Raw genomic sequence first — 26,459 nt, 5'->3', positions numbered from 1 at the left:
TGTTTCAATGTTTGTTAGTTCTTTCCTCGTTTTTGTTTCTTTTTCTACATCCCTATCTCTTGGTTGCTTCCTGTTTTAATCTGTTTTCCCTCCGTTGTGTTTCGTCTTGCTGTGTCCTGTTTCTCGTTCTCTGTTTTCGGTTTTCGGACCATGAGGGCGCGGCCTCCGATCTCCGGCCAGGTGAAGGGGGGGGGCGCCGTCGGAAGAGTCCAACAACGCCCGCCACCCCCAGGGTCCGAGAAGGGAGGTGTGTCTCCGGCACCGGTTTCTCCTTTGTTCCGGGTCGCGCGGATCTGTGTCCTGTTCTCAGCTCTCCCCAAGTCACGGGGGCAGGCGGATGAGGCGTTGGCTGCTCTGCGCCTATGCCGGTGTTCGCGGCTGCGAGGGCAGAGGGGGGGGCGCGCCTCTTACCGCAAGTCTTAGAGAGGCGAGTCCCTCCGTCGCGGCCGGTCTGCCACTTGAGGCCGTGGCTCGTGCTCCTGCCGCAGGCCTCAGGTCCGTGCTCCGCTCTCCCCACGGTACATCCGGGGAGAGTGCTTCTGCTTTGCGCCGGACATCGGCCCCCCACCGACTCCGATCCCTCAGACGTGCTCCGGCGCTGCACAGGAGGGCCCCGATGCGCCCCCGGCGCTGCCACCCTCGTCCCGCAGCCCGCCGCCTTGCAGAGCTCGGCTCTCAGGTGGCCATCCTGGATCGTGGCCAGACCACGCCCGTTGATCCAATCTTGTCGGTACACTCCGTCCAAGGTTGAGCACACCGAATGCAATGTTCCAAGTATTCTGAAAGTCAGTGGAGACAGCTGTACGATTGCAGACATATCATAACTTCAAGCCTGCACCTCCCATACATTGTGGCATGAATGGTGCTTCTATTGGGATTATTCTGGAACGTGGCACGCAGTGCCCGAGATGCAGCTTTGCTGACTCTGATCCTGATTATGACCTCTCCCCTGCACAGATAGCCTGCACTAAACCAGCCCGACTTCCTGGCTTTCCAGTACATCTTACCCAGGTATGGGGATCCCAGTTGATCTGGCAGAGGGTACTTTCACTATGCTTTTGATAGTGTAGTTAGTAACAGGAGTATACCAACAAAATAACACTACCATGTTTGAAATGTTTTTCTTTTTCACCATTTTTGCAGTGCTGATTACCATGCTTTGTCTTGTTTGCCTAATAATCCCAGCTCATGTTTGTATGCACGAATAAGACTGCAATAAATGCTCTAAAAGACATTTTCCCATTTTTCTTGTGTCTCATCTTGGGTACGCTGAATGACAACGAAAGGGTAGATCTGTTTCCACAATTTTCTTGGGATTCTGAGTAGTCACGTTCGAGGTTGCAAAACCCATCTGGTACCTTGGTGTGTTTAGGGCTTCAGATGGGACACTGTGAGCTAGCTAAGAACTTTGGGCCAGATGTAGCAATTTCCGATTTTGCGAATCGGAAATTGCGAGACAGTGTGACTCGCAATTTCCGATTCACAAAATCGGATGCAGTACGGTGTCTCAGACACCGACTGCGAGTTGCTATGGGGTCGCAAAGACCCACCTCATTAATATTAATGAGGTGGGTCGCATTTTGCGACCCCATAGCGAGTCCCTGCACTCACAGGGATGGTGGCCTGCTGAAGTCAGCAGACCTCCATGTCTGTGACTGCTTTTTAAATAAAGCATTTTTTTATTTTTATTTTGCAGCCCGTTTTCCTTAAAGGAAAACGAGTTGCAAAATAAAAATAATAACGAAACCTTTTGCCTTTGGTTTCGGTTTTTCAGAGTAGGCAGTGGTCCATTGGACCACTGCCTGCTCTGAAAAACCCTTATTGGCAACATTCATAAAGGGGAAGGGGTCCTATGGGGACCCCTTCCCTTTTGCGAATGGGTTACCACCAGTGTGACACTGGTGGTAACTGCAAATCGCTTTGCGACCGCATTCGCGGTGACAAAGCAATTTAGCATAGCGATGCGAGTCGCAAATAGGAAGGGAACACCCCTTCCTATTCGCGAGTCGCATTCACAAAAGGCATTTTGCATGGCGCAAACTGCGATTTTCGCATTTTGCGCCATGCAAAATGCTTTCTACATCTGGCCCTTTGTCAACTCTTCCTGATGGTATATGAAGATGCTCTGATGTTTGTTTACCAGATACACAGTCCTACTTTATTTTTAGGAACAGTATGACAACATCATTCCTGAACTCATCTGGGAGGCCATATCAATTGTCTCTGAGGAAGTGTTCTTCATTTCTCGTCACCATGATGCCCAGGTACCGAAAACCCTCATTTGTTGTCTGAATTGTGAGGACTGCAGGAACAGCCCCTTCACCTCTAGACAACGGGTAGAGCTAGGGCTTCTCGCAGTTTATAGTATAGCCAGAATGTGAGCCAAAGAATTGGAATATGTAGAAGACTCTTGGGATCTTGGAGTCCAGCTTTGCCACGTAGAGAATTACTTCATCCGCATAGAGTCAGATTCTTTCATCCCAGGATGTATCTCATCTCAACCCATCCTTTCTGATCCATGTCGCAAGCGGTTCCAGAGCCATCGCAAAAAGCATTGGTGAGAGTGTCTTGTCCCCATGTGCAGTTGAAAAGCCTCTGAGCACTCCCTTTTTACTTTGACCCGCACCACGGGTTGACTATACAATAAGCTGACCCATTTCCGGTATTCTGGGCCAAACACCATTCACTCTCCAGGGAGTCAAAAGCCATTTTTGCATCAAAGTAGAGCACCACCATTGGTTCCATGGTGCACTCTGTATAGGCAGTACAGCTATAGAGTCTTTGCAGGTTAAGTCTAGCCCCCCCCCCCTCTGTTGGGCATAAACCCCGACTAGTCGGGGTGGGCCAAGTCTAACACCACCCATTTCTATCAGTTTGCCAGCATCTTTGCCAGTATTTTAGTTTCAGCATTTAACAGTGATATTGGATCTGCATCGATGCAGTGGCTACCTGTACTTATGAATCTTACTTTTAGCGAGTAGTCGCTGATCAAGTAGAAGGATGCCCTGCTGCCCAACTTCCTGGAACATATATAGTAGATGTAGGGTCACCTTCCACACTATCCCTTTGTACAGCTCAAAGTGGAGACCATTTGGTCCCACCACTTTACCTGGTTGTAGTTCCTTGTTTGTCAGCTCTAGCTCCACTGTGGAGAGATCAGCGTCCAGCCTGGGAGAAGGCGTGCAGTCCGCCATAAAACTCAGCAAATGTCTTTGCTATGTCTCTGTTCGTTGTAGCTCTCTCACCAGTTTCAGTTTCCACCACCGTGACCAGGTGTTCACATTCTCTTTATCGCAGCCAGATCAAGAGCCTTTCAGATCTTTTCCCTACCTCATACAGCCGCCGCTGGGTGGCTGAAAAAGCCATCTTGGCCTTATTTTCAACCACATGTCATACTCCTATGTTTTGTGTTTCATCTGATGGGCTAATCCGGCATCCACTCAGTTGCGCGCTGCACCTCGGATTCTAAGTGGTCCAGCTGTGCTTTACTCTTCTTCTAGCCCCCGCTATCAGTAAAAGTGTCTGCCCGACCTTGAATCCCTTTTCCATTCAAATGTTCGGCTAAAAGGCATTTCACTATATTTACTGGTATATTCTTGCACTCACGCCCACCAAGAAACACGCCTACATGATACAGTGGGAGAGGGAACTAGGAACTGAAATTCCTGAAGACACATGGTGCTCAATATGGCATAGAGCGTCTGTCTCATCAATATGTCTTAAACACTCCTAGACTCCGACGTGTGGGTTCTTTCATCCTCGGAGGCGGATGACTTCTCCTAAAATGACTGTTATGCCTGGTCCTAGCAAAGGGCGTTGAAACTCTTAAATATGCTCAATCATACACGTCGGCATAGCCGACTTCTCAGATGCCTACATTTTTTTATCTCTGGTTATTGGGAGAACATTCAGATAACCTCAGACCTCCTCCTACTCCGTCCCATCTCCACTGCTCAATATTGGACTATGTTGTAAGTTGTAATGATACCCGCCTTTGTGTCACTGATTCACATCGATGTATGCTGGATACCTTGATCAGTGTGTCCTGCTCAATATTGAACTCTGCTGTAAGTTTTAATGATACCCGCCTTCTTGTTTTATTTGTGATACTGATTCACATCGCTGTATGCTGGATACCTTGATCAGTGTGTCTTGTTTGTTAACTATTAAAATGCAAAATAAAGTTTTCAAAAAGAAAAAGAAAGTGCCTGCCCCTCTCACCACTGTCTTCTACACCTCCCACAGGGTGCACTCCAGAGCAACAGAGCTCCCATTGTCAACAAGGTTTTTTTCCCATAAACTGTCTCTTATCTGCTTATCCTCCAGATACCACAGATCCAGTACCCACCGCACCCCATCCCATCCCACCCTCCCCTCTCTGCTTCCTCCCCCAAGTTCCACCCATATTGGGGAACGGTCAGAGATGTCCCTGGCTATCTCAATGAATCCCCCGATACATGTGTTGTGTCAATCAGTAGTCGATATTGGAAAAGGAGCGATGTACTCCCAAGTAAGTGTATTGTCTGTCTAGATGATGGTGTTCCCTCTAGATGTCCAGCAGCCCCATAGCCACCACAAACTGTGCCACAGAGCTCGGCCCACCTCTCCCTCCCCCTGGTCTGTCTGTCTGTTCATCCATCACCAAATTGAGGGCCCCCAATATACGTATCGACAGCTTCAGAGCGCCCACTTCAATCAAGGTCGAGGTATGCAGTTTTGGTGGCACATATAGTAAACAAATATGCAGTCAATCACATGGTACTTGTATAGCGTGGCTAATCACCCGTGAGGGTATCCAGGCGCTGTGTTGCTGGTCTTAGTCGGAAAACTAGGTCTTAAGTGTCTTCCTGAATTCGGTCAAAGAGGGTGATGTGTGGAGTCGGAGGGGGTTCTAGGACTTGGCTAGGTTTGAGAAAGACTGGCCTCCACTGTGGCTACAACGGATGTGCAGAGTCTGTGCAAGGGAAGCAGAGCGGAGGTGTCTGAATAGTTGGTGGAAGTTCACTCGGTGGGTCATGTATGCTGGTCCTTGGTTGTGGGGAGCTTTGTAGGCCTGTGTCGGAAGTTTGAGTTGGCATTTTTTCTGAACGGGGAGCATTGGGGGTTCCTCAGGTGTTGTGTGATGTGGATCCGTTTAGGCAGGTTGAGGATCAATGTGGCTGCTGAATTCTGTGTTCTGGAGCCTTTCCATGAGTTTGGTGGTGGTTCCTGCATACAGTGCGTTGCCGTAGCCCAGACAGCTTGTGTTCGGGGCTTGCGTGACTGTTTTCCTTGTGTTTGTGAGGAGCCATTTGAAGATTCTTCGAAGCATGTGAAGAGTGTGGAAGCAGACAGAGGAGTGTGTTAGTCTGTTGTTTAATGGAGAGTTTTCTGTTGAGGATGATGTTGAGGTTGCTGGTGTGGTCTTTTGGTGCGGAGGAAGGTCTGACCTCTGCAAGCCACCATGTGTCATTCCAGATGGAGTCATGGTTGCAAAGATCAGTACTTCGGTCTTGTCCCTGTTGAGCTTCAGACAGTTGTCCATCTAGATTGCAACATTCTTCATGCAGTTGTGGAAGTTGGTCTTGTTGGTGTCAGGGTGTATTGAGAGCAAGAGGATGAGCTGGGTGTCATTGGAGTATGATATGTTGATATTGTGGGTTCTGATGATGTCGACTAGAGGCGTCATGTAAGTGTTGAAGAGGGTGGGGCTAAGGGATGAGCCTTGAGGGATGTTGCAAATGATGCTCGTGAGTTCAGAGGTGAGGGGAGGGAGGCGGGTTCTCTGTGTGCTTCCTGTGAGGAATGATACAATTCATCAAAGTGCATCTCCCTCGATTCTGATCTGGTGCAGTCTCTTGATGAGTGAGTGCTAGTGGGAAATGGTGTTGAAGGCTGCGGAACAGTTGAGATGGATCAGGGCGGCCGATTTTCCTCCGTCAAGTGGGGATTGGATGTCGCCCATAGCAGCTATCAGGGCAGTCTTAGTGCTGTAGTTGGCTTGGAAATGGGATTTGGAGGTGTCTAGCAGGTTGCTTCTCTCAAGGTGTGTGGTAGCCTTCTCCAGGACTTTTGGTGGGAAATGGGAGCAGTGAGATGGGGCAGGATTTCTGGAGTTTGCTGGGGTCTGCGGAAGGTTTCTTGAGGCGAGGTCTGACCTCTGCATGTTTCCATGCATCGGGGAAGGTGGCTGTGGCAATCAATGTGTTGAGAATGGTGGTGAGTTGGTGGCTAATCTTGTTGCTTCCTAGATTGAAAAGACGGTGAAGGCAGGAATCCCTGGATGATCCCGAGTCGAAGGAGTTCATGATGGCTGTGGTGTCTGGTATGGTGAGCTGTTCCCTTGCGGTGAGCAGTTGGTTGGGGGGAGGCTTCCGTTGGAGTGAGGAGGCTGAGAAGGTCAGTGGGTTGGGGTTAGTTCCTGTAGATGGGGGATATCTTGTTGTGGAAATGACTTGCTAGGGGGTTGCAAAGTTTGTGTGATGCTATGATCTTGTTTTCAGTGGCTGTAGGGCAGGAGAACTCTCTAATGATGGTGAAGAGTTCCTTGGTGTAGTTGGTGCTCGCCTTGATGTGGGCGGCAAGGGCAGCCTTTTTTGCATCTTTGAGTCATTGGTGGTATCTGTTGAGGGCCTACTTGAAGGTGGCTCAGCGTGAATTGTCTCTGCTAGTATGCCATCTTGTTTCTAGTTGTTTTCAGCTAAATTTCAAATATTCCACCACCTGTGCAGGCTGCAAAGCAGCATTGATCATCAAGCCATGTCTTGCTGTGGCCATAAGTGCAGTCTTATGAGTCAAGATCCCCATTCCTGAGTCAGTAGCACAGCCAGCATGGGCCAAAACTCTATCCCTTGTCACTTTAGTACCTTACAGGAGTTGAGTTAACTTTTAGATGGGTCTCCTGCACCAGCACTACACCTAGACCTAAAACTTCCTCCCTCTCCACCGCCATGCGTGTCAGGACCCAAACTTGCTGCTCTTGTAACATGCAGAGTGCCTGACACCCTCAAACATTGATAGGTCTAACAATCAGACATGCTCCTCACCAATCACCACCCCCCACCAAACAGAATCACCATGCTTCTCATCGACGACCCAGAGTCAAAGGCTTGCATTACCTTATGTTTGCCCACCAGCCACACTGGTGCCAGGAAGGTTTTCTCAGGTCCGGGTTCCCAAGTCCTCAGCAGCAAGCCACCTCAACTCATCACTTCAGGACCCAGCAGGGTTGTCATTACAACACCTTGGTTCACCCTTCCCCCCCCAAAAAATAGATCTGACCTCTGGCTGGTGCTCTTGGTCTCACTTCGTTCCCCTTCATATGGGGAGTTCTCCGGTGGGGCTCCGGGGTGCTTGCAGCAAGTCTCTCGGGGGATGACTCCCTTGATGGTGTGTGGGTCTCACGGGCCATCGCTCTACAGACCTGGTCAATCCGGCACCTCTGTCTGACCCCAGCCAGTATCCAACCATTCAGCCATTCCAATGCCTCAGATGGTGTATTGAAGTGGCACTTTTTTCTTTCTGCTATCGCTTGCGATTTGGCCGGAAAACACATCAAGCATTTCAATTCTATTTCTCTGAGCCTTTCACTTCCTCGAAACTTCATCGTAGTCTTTGCACCCTTAGGTTAAAATCCGGAAAGAGCATGACCGTCGCATTCTTACATGGTAGGCCGTCCCTCTGCCTTGCCGCCTGCAGGATTGCATCTCGATCTCTGATTGAAGATAGTCACAATGATCGTGTGTCGTGGTATACCAAAGCATAGTGGGGGGATAGGTGCCCTGTGTGCTTGTTTATGTGAGGAGAACTTCAAAACACCTTTGGGCTTCAGGACATTAAGGATGAAGTCTTCCAAGTATTGTTCTACACTAGGGCCTTCGGTTCTCTCAAGCACCCCCATGACCTAAATATTGTTTCATCTTGAGCACCCCTCATGGTCCTCCAGTTTTGCCTGTACACTGTCATTGTCTTTTATCAGGCTGCGGACCTAGCCCTTTAGTTTATGGACCCCTCATGGATGATAATTAGCTATGTTTTTCCCACTCATTTTGCGCAGGTACGCTCTAAGGACATTTACCTCTATGGTCACGGAGTCAATTTTACTTTCACGAGAATTGCGGACCCCCACTATCGCCTCCATAATGTTCTTGAGTGTGGCCACTTTGTCGACTACTTCCTGTTGATTACCTTCTCCTCTTGCTCCACAGGTACAGCCAATTGGGGGGAGGCCGAGGGACCACATATCCGTCAATTTTGCTTTGTTGCCTCGGCTTCCACCTCTTGTTGCGAACCATTATGGACAGATTGTCAGCCACCACAGGCCAATCCAGTGGGAGTTCTGGGGTTGTCAAAGCCTTTGGGGCTTGAAGAGAGCAGCAGTCACTTCTGCATGCCAGAGAGCGAAGGTGCTGACAGCTCCTGCAGTTGCTGCCTCCTCTGCGACCTGTTAGTTACCGCCTCCCTGTCCCTTGCTGACAGTCTGTCTTAAAGACCAAGAGCCAATGTTCCCACCAGCCTCCAGGCCAGCCGTTGGTAGCCTCCTGTCCACCAATCTGGCCTCTTTTGAGGTTCCGGGCCATCTGCCCTCCATCCTCATTTATCCAGATGCAGCACAATACCACTCATTCTGAACCTGTTCACCTCCTTCACTGTGCACTAATTGACTGCCAGTCATGGGGTGGTCCCCCGCAGGGGCACTCCTCGCACTGTCAGGGCCTTCCTCCTGTTTTCATCACCTCCTACCTTAGGCCTGTGCAGGCCTGCTGGGAGCTAAAGGGATCTCCTCTAGAGCTTCCCCCTACCTTGCCAGGAGAGAGCAGGAAAAGGGGTGTGGGGGAGAACAGCAGCTACAGCCACCGTACCGGCCTTGCGTTGATCCTCGCTCAGGGCCCAGCAAACGTGCCAGTTGCACTGCCTCTGTCTGCCATGGCTGCCGTCTGTGGAGAGGGCTACTGTCTCTCCCCCCCTCCACTCAGCGGCAGGGTATTGGCTTTCAGATGAAGGTCAGTGGGTCCTCGCTTCTTAGTGTGGGCCACCTCTCCAACCAGCGGGTCTCCAGCAGTGAATGCCGCACTGCGCCAAGCAGGCCATATCCAACCTTGCAATCCAGCATGTCTCGCCTTCGGGCCGTCAGTGAAAATGAGTTCTGCCTTTCCTCATTTCTCACCCTCCAGATGGCTCTGCATGCTTTAGGCCGCCTCTACACAGATCGGGACTCACTGGTGACAGATAAGGTAACTGATATGTGGAGAAAATATGGTTTTGGCTGTGGAGCTCCCTTACTGTGCAGTCATCTTGCTCGGTGGCCTATCATTCTCCATGCCATTAAAATGAGGATTTGTATGGAATAACAGATTGAATTCCTAAAGGGCCATCATGTTGGGCGGGCGATGATCAGCATTTTCAAGCCAAAGGAAGCCCATTATCCATCTGACATATATGTGTTACTAAGAAACTAACCCAATTAGGCAATAACAGTTGAAGTCTGAAGGTCTAGGCACCATGTCCCTTGGGCAGAGATGCCATCTGTTCGCTCCAAGCTCAACCCTGTGATAATCCACTCAGTGTGTTGATCAGGAGCCAGCAGCACCACAGCACCTTTGGAATATGACTGTTACTTGTGGAACTGGGAGACTGGAACCAAGCCAGGGCTCCCCTGTTGGTTTGTCAGAGTCTCTGGCCCATTGAAAGTGCTACTGAATAACCCACGGGGGACACCCATATCAGGAAGGTAGATTTGGTTGTGGGGAGTCCCACAAGGGCCTCAATCCTAGGGGCTTGCTCCCTGCACCAATTTCGCTACTGCAAGGACACAAGAGCTCTAAGGAACATTAACCTCGCCCCAGGACGTTCTTGTCACAGTAGTCAGCCTTGTGTCTTTCAGGCTCTCGAACCACATCTGTGGCCTCAATGGGGTCTGTGCCACCACGTGTCCTCACAGCAGCTGCCACTCCTCAACAGTCAGTAGGACATAGATGCAAGCGCAATCCCTCTGGGCCCCCGCTTCATCAGGAGAACCGACTATGGTCTTCCATACAAAAAGGTGCTCCCAACGGGATGGATAGGGAGGAGGGGCGAAAGACCGACCTCATCCGGGATCCCCAGCCATCTCTCTCTTTCATTGCCTTAGCATTGTGGTTCAATTCTTCAAAGGTCTTCAGTGGCAAAAAAGGATTCAAAGGCATTTTAATTGAAATGTTGAATAATGCATGTGAGAGGAAAATGGTCCTAAGACGAGTGTTTAAATGCGGAACAGCCCCCTTGGCAGGTAAACATGGTCTCCTATCCCCAGACTGTAGCTGGTTTACGCAAGCATATTTCAGCAGCTTAAAAAACAAGAGTTTCTTTCATTGAGAACGAAGCTTCTCTTTGGACCCAGCCAAAATGATTGTCTTTACTGGTGACAAACTGCATTTTTTTTACTTAAGTGGAGGAAGGTGACACATTTTTGGAGATAGGGAGAAAAGGCCATGTGTAGCAGCTTGGTGATTCCTCGAAGGTGTAAGGTTCACTGAACTAACTAGAGCCCACATGTGGAACTGCAGCAATATAAAGCTCCTAGTGTTTTTGCTGCCACTATATTGTGGGACACCTTCATCAGTGGCAAATACTAAGCAGGGCTTGAGTGGCCATGGTAGGCATCAGACGTTTCCCCGAGAGACTGTAAGGGTGGGGAGCGGTTTTGTTGCTGGTGACTGGTTTAGCAGTAGTGCTGAGGTATCGGTCCACAGTAACAAAAGCAGCAGTGACATGAGACTAAATTGCCAGTGCTGGTTTGGGTTCCCACTCTGGCCCTGGTACAATGGTATTCGTATACCCTGTTTGTTTCTATTTTGTCTTCCTTCTCTCTCCTTCCCCTAGCCAAACTTGTCATGTGTAGACTTTGCTGCTGGATGGGCTTGTGTGACCAAACACACAGCAAAGAGAAAGATGATATTTAATTGTTTATTGTGGGTTTCTTATATCCTTTTGTGCTTTGATGGGTCTACCTTAATAAAAATGTTTGAAACTTGAAAGCTACTTCAGAAGATAAAAACATATTTGTTCCTTTTCCCTGAAGTGAGTGGTTTGATGAGATATTTTGCTGCATGGCCGCAATACGCCTGTGATCCATGTCAGGCAGAATTTTCTTACAATGATGCATTCAGTGTTTCAGATGTCATAACTTTAAATGATAAATGACAGTACTTGTGGCACTAATCTTTTTATTTTTTTTGTAATTGAGGACACCTCTTTTGTTCGTTACTAAATATGTAATTGTACTAATCTTAGGTGATAGCTGATACTTATTTTAAAACTAGTTTTATTGAGTCTAATTGGGGAAATTTTATGACCTCAAAGATGTGTGATTACATGCTTTGTATTGTTGTAGCCCTATTCTAAGATTAAAAAATTTGAGAATTGCTATTTTACTAACCACAAATTTCAGTTTAAAAAATCATAACTCATAGTAAATCGGAATGCTTTAAGTAGCATACACACATTCATCAACCCTACGCCCACGCGTCCCCCCAAGGATCCTCCCTCAGCCCAACCTTTTTTTAACTTCTACATGGCACTGTTTGCCAACATCATCCGATCACACAACCTCAACATCGTTTCATACGCCGATGACACCCAGCTGATCCTCTCACTCACCAAGGACCCCGCCACTGCCAAAACTAACCTCCACAACGGAATGAAGGCCATCGCCGACTGGATGGATGGCAGTCAACTGAAACTGAACTCGGACAAGACGAAGATCCTCATCCTCTGTTCCACCCTGTCCTTCTGGGATGACTCCTTATGGCCGGCCACTCTAGGAACCGCACTGACGTCCACCAACCACGCACGCAACCTGGGATTCATCCTGGGCTCATCGCTCTCCATGACCCAGCAAGTCAATGCCGTCTCATCATCCCGCTTCAACACCCTCCGCATGCTCCACAGGATCTTCAAATGGATCCCTACCGAAACCAGAAGGACGGTCACCCAGGCCCTTGTCAGCAGCAGACTGGACTACGGCAACGCTCTCTATGCGGGAACCACGGCCAAACTCCAGAAAAGACTGCAACGTATACAGAACGCCTTCACATGCCTCATCCTTGACATCCCATGCCACAACCACATCTCCACCTGAGAGACCTACACTGGCTCCTCGTCAACAAAAGGATCACCTTCAAGCTCCTTACCCACACCCACAAAGCACTCCACAACGCCGGTCCAGCTTACCTCAACGAACGACTCACCTTCTACACCCCTAACCATCAACTCCGTGCCACCAACCTCGCCCTCCCCACCGTCCTACGCATCCACAGGACTACACCCGACAGCAGATCATTCTCCCACCTCGCTGCCAAGACCTGGACCACCCCCCCATCCTCCTACAGCAGACCCCGGACCTGCTGACCTTCAGGAGATGCCTCAAGACCTGGCTCTTTGTAGCAACTCCCCCTCTCCCCCCCCTTTCTCTGCCCCACCTCCCCCAGCGCCTTGAGATCCTCGCGGGTGAGTAGCTCGCTACACAAATGATTGATTTATTGATTGATTGATCAAAATGCTTAAACTAACAGATCCATCCAAATCAAACTCATAAAATACTTGTTAAACTGATATTAAAGTACTATTTTCAGAAAAATTTTATTCAATTATTAAACTAAAGAAAATGCTCTAGCAATACGTTTTGTATTGACACTTTGAGTATGGATTAATGTGGCATTTGCCTAAATGTGCAGTTTGCCATATGTATTTGTTTAATCTACGCTCACTTATTGTTTGTTTCTTTATTTTTTTTTAGTCATTCTTTGAGGCAGCTAGCATGATGAGCCAGCTTTCCTACAAGCATCTTGTGTTAAACTACGGAGTCTGCGTTTGTGGAGAAGAAAGTATGAATAACATTTTTATTTGCATGCTTAAACTTACTTGAAATATGGAAATTGAGTCTTGTACACTGTGTATCATTTAGTGCTCTTTGTGATAATTGCATTTAATTTCAAGTGTCTTGTTTGATCTACTCCTGACAAATGATTGGTAGCAGAAATTAGTTGTTACTTCTATTTTCATGTCAGTGAGTACCACATTTTACACTATGCGCTGTTATGAATAACAATATCTGTCCGAGGTGGTGGCATGTCAATAAAAACCTTTTCCTCCCACTAAAGATAAAATTGTCCATGGTTCAACTTCTTGGATCCAACATGCATGGAAATTAACCCAAACCTTTCATTGCAGCATTTAAATGACTACACATAGATAAAGGTATCATCCTTTTACCCTTATGGATTGTAGAGATTATCATTCCTTTAATTCTTCATCTCTTAAACATGGAATTTACCATTCATTAAAAGATGTTAACATGGTAATTTTTTGTTGGTGCACCTCTTTCGTCACTATAGTCCTCATCTCCTTTGCCATCTGGGCTTACTGTATTGCATCCCAACTTGCTCATTGTCTCCTATTAACTCCGTTAACTCCCCGTAATTTCTTCTGGGCTCCTTTTCATTCCCACATTCTTTAACACTCTCTCCTTCCTTTTTCTTCACTACCCCTTGTTGCAATGCATACTTTGCTTTTGTCCAATTGACATGGTTTGTTTCTCATTTTAACTGTCCAAACCTTGTTTTTCTTATTTGTTACCATCTTACGTATTATTTTATTCCCCTTTGACTGTTGTTTACTAATTGTGTGAGAGTACTCCCCTACTCCCTGGTGAACTTGGTCAGGCTGACAGACACCTTTGAATGCTACAATGTGTACAGGTATGGCAGTGGGGCTTTTGTGTTGCCAATACAGATTTGTTTTGAATCAGTGGCCCTCCACCACGGAAGTATGTTCAATTGCAAAATGTATGCTTCATGTTTTAGAAATACGTATACTCCATTAAACAAAGATTTTATAACATTTTCTCTGTCAATTCTCTTCAGTATAAACTCTAGGGAATCCTAGAGGTCCAAATATTCTTAAGTGTAAATTGAGTAATGACCAGGGAACATTTACATCCAAGAAGGCAAATCATGAAACTGTCCACATAAGCAGCATTAGGAGACTGCAAAAACTGATATGCTTTAGCAGCCAAAACTAAAACTTAAATCGCTGTGCATTAATTTGGCTCAGTAAATGCTCTAGTCTCCTAATCCACCACAGTGACACAATGCCAATACAGTAGAAAAATAAAGTGATGCTCCACCATTATTTTGAATATCATTGTCTAACCCAACCATCTTTTTTAGCCTGAATAGAATGCAGAATAGAATTCAAGGCTTTCTGCCTGCCAAGGAAATTCTTTCAGAGTAAGGGCCCATATAATGAGTAACTGAACTTGAAAAAAAAAGTGTATGCTCGTCAGTCAAAAACAATTCCTCTGGACTTTCTTTCCAATAAACTTAGCCCAGAAAGATCTAAATGTTAGGAAGTAGATTTTCTCTGTTGTCTTTTCCTAGCTGATGCTAACTTTAGTTATATGAACCATCCCCCTCCAATTACAATTTTCAGTCACCATTTTGTTTCAAATCTTAGATCACTTCAGAAGTGTTGATAACATAGCATAGTTGGCCCTTGAAACCTATTGTTGGAAGTTTTAAAATAGACTTGCTGTTAACTCACCTTTGTGGGTATTTCCTTAGTCTAACTTTCTTAAAATCACTCCACTGGATGTTGTTCAGCCTATTAAATGTTACTACTGCACTTTTTTCAGCCCTCTAGGTTCCTTAAGAATCTAAGGGCCTGATTACAACTTTGGCGGAGGGGGTTAATCCATCCCAAATGTGACGGATATCCCGCCCGTCGTATTACGAGTCCATTATATCCTATAGAACTCATAATACAGTGGGCGGATATCCGTCACATTTGGGACGGATTAACCCCCTCTACCAAAGTTGTAATCCGGCCCTTAGACTCCTAAAGTCAACAAGCCCTTTGGTATGAGTGGCAGAAAGTCTTGTAGAAACCTCTCATCTGAAAATCTTCAAATTCTTGAAGTGTTGTGTCTCTGGGATATTCTTGAGCAGAGTTTATATTCATAACATTTACATGGGATGTTCTTTTTTCCCAGAAAATTGTTTTGGGCTTGTCATGTACACTGAAAAGAGGGTTTAATAATGTCCTCTTATTTTGCTAAATGCATATGTCATACACTAGAAGTTGAACAATAAGTAAAAAATATAATAAATAATTTCTATGCATGAAACACCTTCTCTCGTTGAACTATTTTGAGTGATGTAAGTACTTGATTCCCGCCATGGAGGCAATACATCTCCCCTTAATACTCTTCTAAAGAGTGACGATTAGTATCTAGTCATTGCTTCTTTGGAAATACCGAGCGTGCAACCTTGATTTGCCTTCAGTCCTTTGGCCCCTTAAGACAAGCTGTTGCACACTTTCTTGGGGGCAATATTTCAAGGAATGAGGATTCACATTGTTTACATCCTTCATCAGTTCTATCCTATCCAGCAGTTCTATCTTATGCAGCAGAAAGCTTGGCAAGTTAGTTGGGTATTTTTAACACTCAATCTTTCAGAATATTTTCGCCTCCAATTTCTCTGTCTTAGATCATGTACGTATGTGTTTTTGTTTCTTTCAAAGGGCATCATTGTCCCCTCCTTGAAATATCTTGTTTCGTAGGACAAATTAATTCAATCTAAATCTTTAACTACTATGTTCTTTGCTGTTTTTCTTCACTGGGAAGGACGACTTTGTCATTGAGAGGATGTTCTTCTTTATTTCCCATATCGGCATGTACCTGCTTGATTAGGCATGTGTTCCTAGTGTTCACACCTATTGGTAGGCCATTCATTTCATGCATGTAGAGGTTTGCCTTTAGTTCTATATTTCATTCATTGTCCTCTGTAGCAAAGTTATGTACAGCACATATTAATGATACATACAAAACTAAAGTACAAACTTCAATCAAACAACTCTTAAAATAGGCCTAAAACCTATACATTATCTGGCTCGAATAATATTGACCATGTTATAACTCTTTGCAGATTCAAAGATCAACATTTTTCATACATATTAACATATTCTTTAATTGTTAACACTTTTTAATCAACTGAAGAAAGGTGTTGACGGACAAGTTACCCCTTCCTGCTGACCCCAAAGACTAAGGGCCTTACTTAAAGTGTGTTGGAGGAGTACTCCATTAGAAACATGACAGACATCCCAGCCTCCTTGTTACAAGTGCAGTAGGATATCATGCACTTGTAATAAGACAGACACAAAACCAATTCTGTGTACATTCAGCCTGTCTCTACCCGTGCCTGTACCAAAAGAAGCACATTCAAAATGGATTACAGAAGGAGCATGCCAAGGTCAATGCATGATCAGCACAAATATGACTGTGTGACAATCATCAATACAGGACCTCACCACTAGATTCAGGCGTGATGGGCATGCAATAACCTCTTGAAAGCCTCACAACACCGCATTCCCATGTCATAGAGCGCACAGTTGCAGCCATATTCAATCCCACTTTGAAGTTCACACCAGCTATGGCTCCTGGGTTGGAAAACAGAGTCACCCCAAAAATGCATCCAGAGGACCAAAGAAGCTATTCTGCAACATAACCACTAACAGGCCAAAACAGCTGTGACACCACCCAATATGTTGCAGCCAAAAGGAAGATGGTAATTCGAGCACTAAGACCGTCCCATATTGGAAGAGCACAAAGAATTAATAAAGTTGTCCCTGTAAAACCGCAGAGAACAGAGGAATTTCAAGCCCTTAGAAACAAAGCAGATAACTGTCCAAAATATTTAGCCTGGTAGCCTCAGTCTGCAGCCAATAGAGGCAATGTGTGTTATCTGGAAGTGCCCAACCACTACCACCTATCTCACTGTGTGTGTAAATAACAAGGCGAAATGCAGCCATGCCTATTGTATTCACTTTTAGCATACTCAGGTGTATCCAGTATCAAAGTTGCAACAGACTTGTCAAAGTAGCACATACATACACATCAACTTCCCCGTCCTCTCCACAGCTGAATCTTCAGTAGAACAATGTCTGGAGCCATATTGTATGAACTCCACACTTCACACTCTATTGTTTAGGGAGTTTGGGGATTTAATATTACATGTATCCTAATCCTGAGGTCACGCACTGTGAGCAGGCCACAAACACCAGCTCATGTAGAATGAAGATCTCGCGCACAGTTCCCTCCAAAGTCACAGAAAACAAGACAAAGTACCTTTGTTCTTTAAGGTTGCAATACCACCAAGGAAGGTCCAAACCTGTATCTGAAACTTTTGGGGCACTAGCTACTTAGCCATTTAGCAGCTGCTAAATCACAGTGTTTGTGACACTAAATGTCTTTTCGAAATGTGCCAAATCCATTTTGTGAATTGGTAACTGGTTACAGAATTGAAAAACGAGTTTAAAAATTCATCCCAGAAACAAGATGGCGGCGCTGTGTGATAGGAGTGGAGGCCCATGACACTGTAGCTCTCACTACATGTAGCCTCCTCACGGCTGCCCAAGAAGCACTTCAGCCCAGCACAGAAGCTCTGTACCTTGGCAGCCCATGGAGAAGGGCCCTCAACAAAAGCAACTCTGCTGGCCCCGACCCGTGACGCGCCCCTGATCAGTGCATTGCCTTCCTGCATCGGGGAGCCACCTACCAGGAGTTAAACAGGGGAAGGCCATTGGGTCCGCCAGGACTCACCACTACTAGGAGGGTGAACTGCAGCCCATGAAGGCAGGCATTGGACGCTGAGCTCCCTCCTGCTTCTGCCCTCTGACTCCACTGAGATGCATGCAGAAGAGTTCACCTGGCTAACCAAAACTCAGAGCATTAGGGGGGGGGTGAGACCGCAGGACTGGAGGGCATCTTCCTAGCAGCCTGCAGCGAAAGGCCCATCCTTCTTAACTGTGATACTGAATGCTAGCTTCCCGGAGCCCTGCGGTCTTCTTGGCAGCACCTCCCTCCTAGTGGGCTGACTATATGGACACTGACCCTCCTTCCAAGCAGGGTCCCTGTTGGGCTGTTATATGGTATTTCCTTTGGGCAGCCTACTTTGAGGCTTCTGCACTCTGCCAGCTTCCATGCCAAGCCCACGTAAGGGACCCCTGCTGAACCCACCCAGGACATAGCCTGGCGGACTTCCCTGCCTCACTGTCCGCAGAGGGATCCCTGCCCCGTAAAGCTCACTGCAAGGAGCTGCGGGACAGAACAAATGAATGGTGAGCAAAGCTAATGGCCTTCAGAGGACAATGATTTAGGGGTCCCGAACCTCATAGCTTACTACCAAGCAGCTCAACTCTGTTGCATGGTAGAAACGTCAAGGGTTGAATCTGAGAAACACTGGCTCTTTATGGACCCTTGTAGTCGTGGGCATACACTTGTGGAAGGCCCCATTCCTGAAGCGGTCTTAACATGCTTGGGCCTGTTCTCCTCTCCAGTCACCAAGTCAGCGTTGAAGGTATGTGATAGTGTAGCAGTGCGCAAGCACTTAACCACATTCCCATTACCATTGGCACCCATAATAGGCAATACGGATTTCTTGCCAGGCCTTGACCACACTTCGTTCCACCCATAGCAATCAGTTAGATGTTAATCCATAGGCCACCTTTTTGGGGGCAGTCGGCTTTCTCCACTTTGATCAATTGCAAGAGGACTATACACTCCTAGAAATGGAACGGCTCCCTTACCTACAGGTCTGATATTGACTCTCTTATCCCACTATGTGAGACGAAGCTCAACGACCCCTAACAACCTTTGAGAAAAGGCTGTTCACAAAAACAACAGACAAACAAATGATCGTGGAACTGCATGGCATTTTACTATACTCCTCCCCATTTCCTAAAACACCAGGGCAGAAACGCTGGGAGTCTGAACTGGTCAGACAATTAACAACCAAGGAATGAAGCAAGGTGTATCATAGAGCCCGCCACACTGCACGCAATACTTCTAGTATTGAGACAGCTACCAAAATTACCACTTACTGGTATCTTACACCTCCCCCTTAAAGTAACCCTGCGCTTAGCGCAGGCTGTTGGTGGCACTGTGGATCACCTGGAACCTTACTCTATATACTTTGGGAATGCCCTAGGATATCACAATTCTGGAAAAAGGTCCTTATCAACATAGATGCACATTTTGACACACAATTGCGTAGATTCCCAGAATACATGATCCTAGGGCTGCAAACATGCTCACCTTACCACTTAAGTCCTGTTGAGGTCGGCATTTCGGCCTGGCGCTAGGAGCGGCACACCAAACTCATTTTGCACACTGCGTTACCGCCCACACTCCCTACACATCTGGAGTGGCTCCACCGCTTGTGGCATATCCTGGGTATGGAAAAGCTCTCCCTAGTATTGCCTTTTCAGAGAACTCCTACAGAGAACTCTGGCAACCATACATAACTCTCTTGTCCAAAGAATTCAGGGAACTGACGGGCCCCAAATACTCGAGATTACTACGCTTCACTGACATATTTTCACCTTCATTTACATGCATGACCACTGATGCAGATTCCACGCACAATAGTTAGAATCCTGTCATAAGTTAGAAGCTTGAGATTACACCAGGGGGGAGAGGAGGGGCAGTAGGGTTTTTTGTGATTTATTTTTGTATGTTTACTTGAACCTTTTCATAAGTATTACAAGGCTTGCTGTCTGTTGGCTTGTTGTTCTTTACAATAAAAAACAGATTTAAACCATAAAATTAATTATGAATCTCAGTTTGAAAGGGGCGTATTTAGGGCATTCCTTCCAAATTCTGGTTTGCAAAGCTTTGTATCAATGATCTATATCTGAAGTTTCTATTGCAAACTATTCATAGGTTGCTGGCTTTTAAAAAAGAAGGGCGATCCATTTGCAAATCCCCTTAAGGAAAGCATGCTGTTTTTTTAAAGGTTTTTTTTAAGGTTTTGTTTCTTAAAATGAGATCACAGACATGCCGTTTGGTGTCCTCAGCAGGCCACTGTCCCTGTGATGGCATCAAACCACAATGAGTTGCAATTTGCAACATACCTCAAGACTGTTGGTGAAGTAGGTTGCATTGTTACTCACTACGATTCAGAATTTTAGGAACCGACATATTAGAACATAGGTCAGTTTGCAAAAATCCACACTAGTGGCATAATACTGGTCACAAATTGCGACCAGTATATGCGACATGTCCTTCATACATCGAGCCCTTAGTTCATTTACTGGCTCCAGGATGATGCAGGAATAAATAACACAAGGAAATGCAATTAGCGAAAAGCCACTTAGTTGGTTATTCAAAATGTAAGCTGTGCAGAGAGTCAGCCTTTATCTGGCTATAACGTCGGCTCGGTAAGAGTGTTCACAAACCAGGGTCTGTTGCCTAAGGAGTACAAGTGTACGCAATAATTAAAAAGGGCATGAACAATCAGAGGAGAGAGTTCCTGGTTGTATAGTCTGCTGTTATATTCTGTACATATATAAAGTAAAAAATAATTGATAAACCAATCTCAAATATTTCCACTTTTTAGCATATTGATCGAGAGAATATAGCGTTGATATTTGGGACCGCTGTTAAGTCATGCAGCAATATTGCAATGTCCTCTATGTTACCTAGACAAAAAGTTAGGTTGTATGTCTACCACTTACCCTGAGCCTTCTGTGGCCTGAGTAGGAGGGATCATGTTTTCAGCGCTCACAAGCTATTCCATTGGTTAACTGTTTACGATCTCATCTTCTCCCAATGGAACCAACCTATCTAGTGATGGAGTGCGCTCCTTTCTGTGCAGTGCTTTGAAATGCACTACCTTCCGATTGCAAATAGTCTCTGACACTGCTGAGTTATAGGCAATAGCCAAAGTTTTTATTGTTTGATTAAGCAGACTTTAAGACCAGCATCAGGAGACCACATGGGATAGAGCATGTGTTCCTAAATGAAAATCACGAATGCTGCATCAGGGACTTCGATTCACCAGAACACCTGAGGTAGCTGAAACGACATGGGTCCTCTTCCCCTTGCATCACAGGGTTGACCTCATGCCCACTCCCAGCCCCTCGGCAGCCTCCTATTGTATTGGGAGGGTCCAAGGGAAAGGCAATGTGTGCACTTCCTTTACCTACATCGTTGTTCAGGACTTCTTATTTCCGAGCGAGCAAGGGCAGCTACTACCTCTAATTGACATCCACAATTGTAAGCAAGCCAGGAACGTTTTCCAGTCCCACACATATTTGCTCAGTATTATTATTTCATGGATTTGCGCTGCTTCTTTATACAAAGGTGAGCATGTTTATATGTATTTGGTATGTCATTTAAAAAAATGTTTAAATGTCATATTGGCCACCCGTTTCTTCAGCACTCCAGAATTAATTTTGAAGAATAAAACTTCCAATTGTATCCAAAGTGTCATTTCACATTTTGTTCTACCCAGCAGACATCCGCTCTCCCTAATCTGTAGTAATCTCAATTTGTTTTAATTCTACCTGGACAAATGTTTCATGTGAAATGATAGAAATAAAAGCCTCTGTGTGGGTCTGCACACAACCCCTTGCAGTCTATTGTTGCAGGGTTTTACCTCGGAATAAAAACTGACGCTAAGCAGGTCATCACAGAACACCTAAGTTTTAGCTTCAGTAGCTGAACGCGTACGTAGCTCTTTTTTTCTGTTTTGTTGTGTCTAGGTGATATATTCAGCAGTTGTTATTGTTTCCTAAATAAATGTCTAAGTGTGCACAGGTGGGCTTCCGCCTTTCAGCACGGTTTCAGCAAAGTGGGGCCGGTGCTCTTTACCACTTAGTCATTGTGCAATTCTAAATGTTCCGTTTTTGCAAACTGTTGTGCCACAACATATCATCATAAAAACTTAGCCGTGTAAAATGTCTTCTTCTTCTCAAGTATCAATAGCTAGCAGTCCAGACCGGTATGTCTTTGAAAGATTTATGCATGGTTCACAGGGCCCTCAACAGTATTCCCCACTTTTTTATCAGTCATCTGGCTTTAAAACTACACTCCTTTGAAATTACTTATTTTTTATGGGCGAGCACAAAGTGCTCCGTCCATTCTGTAATCTCTCTTTGGGCTTGAAACCACGCCCATGCCACGCCAGTCACTTGCAGTGGTTCGTGGGCTTGCCTTTTAAAATCCGCTTGCTTTCATTTGTGAAAGGCATGCATACGTCATGCCCTTTCCGGTGTATAGCCCACCTACACAGCACCTGTAAAGTACCAAAAACATACCAGGCTCGATGTTTTCAGCCTGGAGTCTGGACTACTTTATCTGTTTATTTTCCACGCAGCACGATTGCGCTGCATTTTACATAGCGCGATCGCGCTGCATTTTTTTTGCTTTACACCGCTAATAGCTCTAATTCGAACAAATGCGATACCTGTTGCATTGAAAATGCTTGTTTTAAGTATATTTGGTACTCAGGGTGCCACTTTTGGAAACACAGAGCGGGCAGTGGGAGTTTTTCTGCACTTGTTTCTAACCTTTGCAATTCATTGCAGGTGTATTTTGGAGAAATCCTGCCGTATTGTGCAAAAATTGAAAACATGGCTTTTCTTTTCGGCATTATGTTAGGGCTTAACTTTGTTTGCTTCAGTCAATACTCCCTTTACTGCCGGTAAACCCTCACTGGTGTATGCATGCTGTACAGAAACCTTTCAACATAATATATCATTGGTTCTAAATTTATCATTCGCCTAAGCTTGAAGGACTGGGGTGGTCTTCTTGTGCCTCTAATCCATAACCTGGAGGTAACACAAAGATATCATGAACAAATTCTTAGCACAGCCATTTTGCTTACAGATGCTCATCTCACAAACAGACTCTAGTTCTTCCCGATTTGTTCAACTCGTCCTCATTTGTGAAGCCCTCTCCTGGCCACTATAATCTGTGACTCTGTTACACCTATTGATTCTAGAATAATCAATCGAGTGACTTTCATATCATAAGTTGATCGAATCAGCATATTGTCTTTTCACTGGTTGAAGAATTCAAAGATTAAACTTCCTCCAAACTCTTTAGAACATCACTCCTTCGTCTCCTCACATATGAGGACTATTGCACTATTTCTAATTCATCAGTTGATCGTTGAGTTGGAGATCAGTAAATGGAGTTCATTTACTGATTTAGGAATGATTTGAGCTAAGGTCTATAGTGGGGATCAGTGTAATTTAAGTTCTCTGGTGTTTTAATCAAAATATTTGTACAGGCGTAAACAACTTAGGGTTCCTTCCCTTGGACTGCTAGCAGTGGTAGCTACATTTAAGCATTACTTTTCAAGTTCACCGAGATGGCTCTGTCCTACACACCCTTTGAATTCTAAACAGTACATGGCTATGCTACTTCCCTTTTAATATCAATGGAGTCAACCAAGTACGCTTCCCCTAATGAGATAAAGAAGCACGAATAAGGCCAACTTGCACCAACCCAAACCAGAATTAGTGAAATACAGTACTGTTCTGAGTACTCTTGGGAAACTGATCTAGAAGATATGTTTTGCCAGGGTGAATTAAATTTTTCTATGGAATGTAGTTATGGACCTGTTACACTGTGATTCTTTATTATGTTTGAAACACTCAATTACTTCCAGTTCAGAATACTACTTCCGATAACTTGATTTGTTTGAAGTATCTCTTCACTTTGTTATCATTTAAAAATTGTTTGTTGTAACAGTTTTTTTGCATTTGTATTTCAGATATTCTTGTTCAAGAGTATGTCAAATATGGATCGCTGGACACTTACTTAAAAAAGAATAAAAACTCCATAAACATCTTGTGGAAGCTAGAAGTGGCAAAGCAGTTGGCTTGGGCGATGCATTTTTTAGTAAGTGATTTTGTGTTTGCACTACAGAAAGTTGCTAAATTACTGTTGATTGTGTGGATGGTGCTCATAATCTTTCCTGTGCTACTCTAGTTCGGGTTATGTCTTGGAAGTTAATTTCTCTGTGGTGACATTCAGTAATTTAAGTAACAGTGGAATCCAGGTTTTTAATGCATATGAATTAAAGCTGAGTGATTCTATTAAAAAAGGGAGGTGAGAAGTTTTCTAGTTATTTCCTCTTCACCTGAGAGTGGCAAAATGCAAACATAAATGACAAGTATATTGCCAAGAATACCTGGGGCAAAATGTAATCTAACAAAGGTCACATGATTATAGTCCACTCACATGCACACAGTGCAACAGTCTCTGAAATGTTCTTGGAAGATGGTGAGCCTTTTGGTATTTTTTATTCCAGAATTCCTGGCTTCATTTGCTTTGTCTGACAGGGCAATGTGGATGGGCACTACGTAGTTTGATAGACAGAGATCCTGCTCTTCACACCAGACTGACATTGTAGCCCAGGCTGACTTATAACTTGCATTTGTTCCCAATGCCAGGGTTCCGTGGAGGACAGTGTAGACACCTGCCAAGGTTTGTCATTTATGGTATTTTCTCCTCAAATCCTCCATCTCTCTAACACCTGTCTCCTGCGATGGTTTGCAAAAGGCCAGAATGGCTTATCAGAAGGAAGTAAGTTGGGCAAGGATGAATGGTAAAATTAAGATAAATTTCCAGTAGATGTGGAAACGTTTCCTCTGTTGCTCAGATGTGTATAACTAAAAGCAATCTTAATGTTATTTACTTTCTGAACCAAGCTGTTACTTTGGAAATCATTGTGAATGGTACGAAAGGTATTTTTGTTGATTGTCACCCAGTCCTTTAGAAATGCATGTGATCCACTTTCTTCCTGCTTGGACTCCAGATGAAGAACTTGTAAAAGGGTGGAATGCCTTATCACAAAGAAATGTATTTAACATAGACCCATGACATTTCTAAATAATTAGGAGCCCTAGAGCCAATCTACGTGATCCATTAAGTTTCCTGCCAGGTACTTGGTCTGAATGAAGACCTAATGGTTCAGGCAGAAATGCCAGATTTTGTTCACCAAATCTTCTAGCCTACATAGATCTCAAGCAACCCAGGTAGCTGATATAGTGGACTGTGTCACATTGTCCTTTCGGAATAGGATGCCACACCAAATAATGTATATGCATGATATGTAAAACAACTATTCTGACCTCTTTTCACCAGGAGAGACCAAATACTCTTGAACTGAACTCTGGAAATAGTATTCCTATCTCACAGTAGTACAGTGGTCACAGTCTCCCTCTTGCCCAATAACGTGAGACACCAACAGGCCAAAAAAGTCCAAAAGGAAAGACTCAGAATATTTACAGAATAATTTTTTTTTTTATGTATACATTTAGTTAAGTGCTCAAAAGGCAAATAACATTTTGTTTGAAAAAATAGAGTTAGGAATTCCTATCCTCTGCTTGTGATAAAACCTAAAAAACTAATATTCACTTTTACGGTGAACAACACCAAACATAAATCCACACCATGCACTGCTTAGATGCTCACCCTTGAGTTTAAAATGTTGCTGAGGTTAGATCTGACTTCACTGCTAATCCGTGTTTCTGTTGATATAGGGACAGTACACGACGTCTAAATCAAAACATTTGTCTAGGCCTGATTTTTGGGTGTGCCAGGGGTATTGTGAATGCCAGTCTTTGCCTTTGTTCGTCAAGGCCCAACCTTTTTTCGCTGCAGGAATGGGCCTTCAGCCCACTTTGCTTTCAGTGCCCCTACCTTTGATTGTGAGTTTGCATTTTGTTCCAATGTAATCTATCATTTCAAAGGTCATAAACAGTCTGTAGTAAATTATGGTTCATTCCTTCATGGTTTTGTGTTGTAAGCAAAACGTCCCTTGTGCAGACAAAGTTTCTGAAGTTTTGCCATGTTTGGGGGCAGTATCTCTCCTTCTGTTTCTCTCTCATTCTTGTTTATCCCTGGGGTCAGAGAATACACTTTATATGCCCTAATTTTATTTTCTACAACATGGAAAAGGCAAATATTTACAGATCACATTATTTGAGCAACAGCAAAAACTTTCAGTCAAAGCAGGCCAATCAGTTCTTCTGGATCCTTCAGTAGCTGACAGCATAAAAAAAAACTACATATTCCAGATTGTTTTTGGTTTTTAAAAATTGCCCTCAGGTCGTTATTGTATCCTAATCCACAAATATTTTCTAAATTAACTGTCAGACTATTCATAAAAATGCAACCCCACCCTACACCATTTTATAACATGAACATCGAAAAAATAGTAAATTGATTTCCATCAAACCATAGAAAGTAATTATTCAGAGAACCGTTTTTGTGCAAATTTAGATGCAGTTCCATTCAGTAGTTTTTGATCTGGTTTAGAGTAAAATTCAAATTTCTATATTAGTGAAAATTGAAACAATTGACAACCCCCCTCCCTTCTTAAATGTTCTTACCATCTCCCTCCTTGATGGATCTGCAAAAAACATAACATAACATGTTTATAGTAAACTGTTTAATTGTATGGCAAATTATGTATGCATTTGGAAATCAGCAGCAATGTTATTATTAGTAATACAAAACAGTTTGACCCCTATAAACTTCACTCTACTTTGAGGGAACTTCACAAAGTTGAACATACCAAAACTAAGCTAAATGAACTAATTCCCTGCATATTTATCAATCGTTGCCAACATTACTAAGAACCCCCTTT

At 44.6% G+C, this 26,459-nt stretch overlaps 1 protein-coding gene across 2 annotated transcripts in view; it reads left to right on the top strand.

Annotated features, from left to right (window-relative positions):
- The window catches only part of JAK2 (Janus kinase 2), an 882,548-nt gene that overhangs the window by 724,001 nt on the left and 132,088 nt on the right, over window positions 1-26,459 (top strand). For both annotated transcript variants that reach the window (XM_069240320.1, XM_069240330.1), the window contains 2 exons: window positions 12,755-12,842; window positions 23,577-23,704. In XM_069240320.1, the coding sequence (XP_069096421.1) occupies window positions 12,755-12,842; window positions 23,577-23,704 (216 nt within the window). The remainder of the gene's footprint in view (window positions 1-12,754; window positions 12,843-23,576; window positions 23,705-26,459) is intronic.

Source organism: Pleurodeles waltl, chromosome 1_2, assembly GCF_031143425.1.
Source record: "Pleurodeles waltl isolate 20211129_DDA chromosome 1_2, aPleWal1.hap1.20221129, whole genome shotgun sequence".
Taxonomy (NCBI): Eukaryota; Metazoa; Chordata; class Amphibia; order Caudata; family Salamandridae; genus Pleurodeles; species Pleurodeles waltl.
The sequence above is the reverse complement of the archived record's forward strand: the minus strand, read 5'-3'. Positions and strand labels throughout refer to the sequence as shown.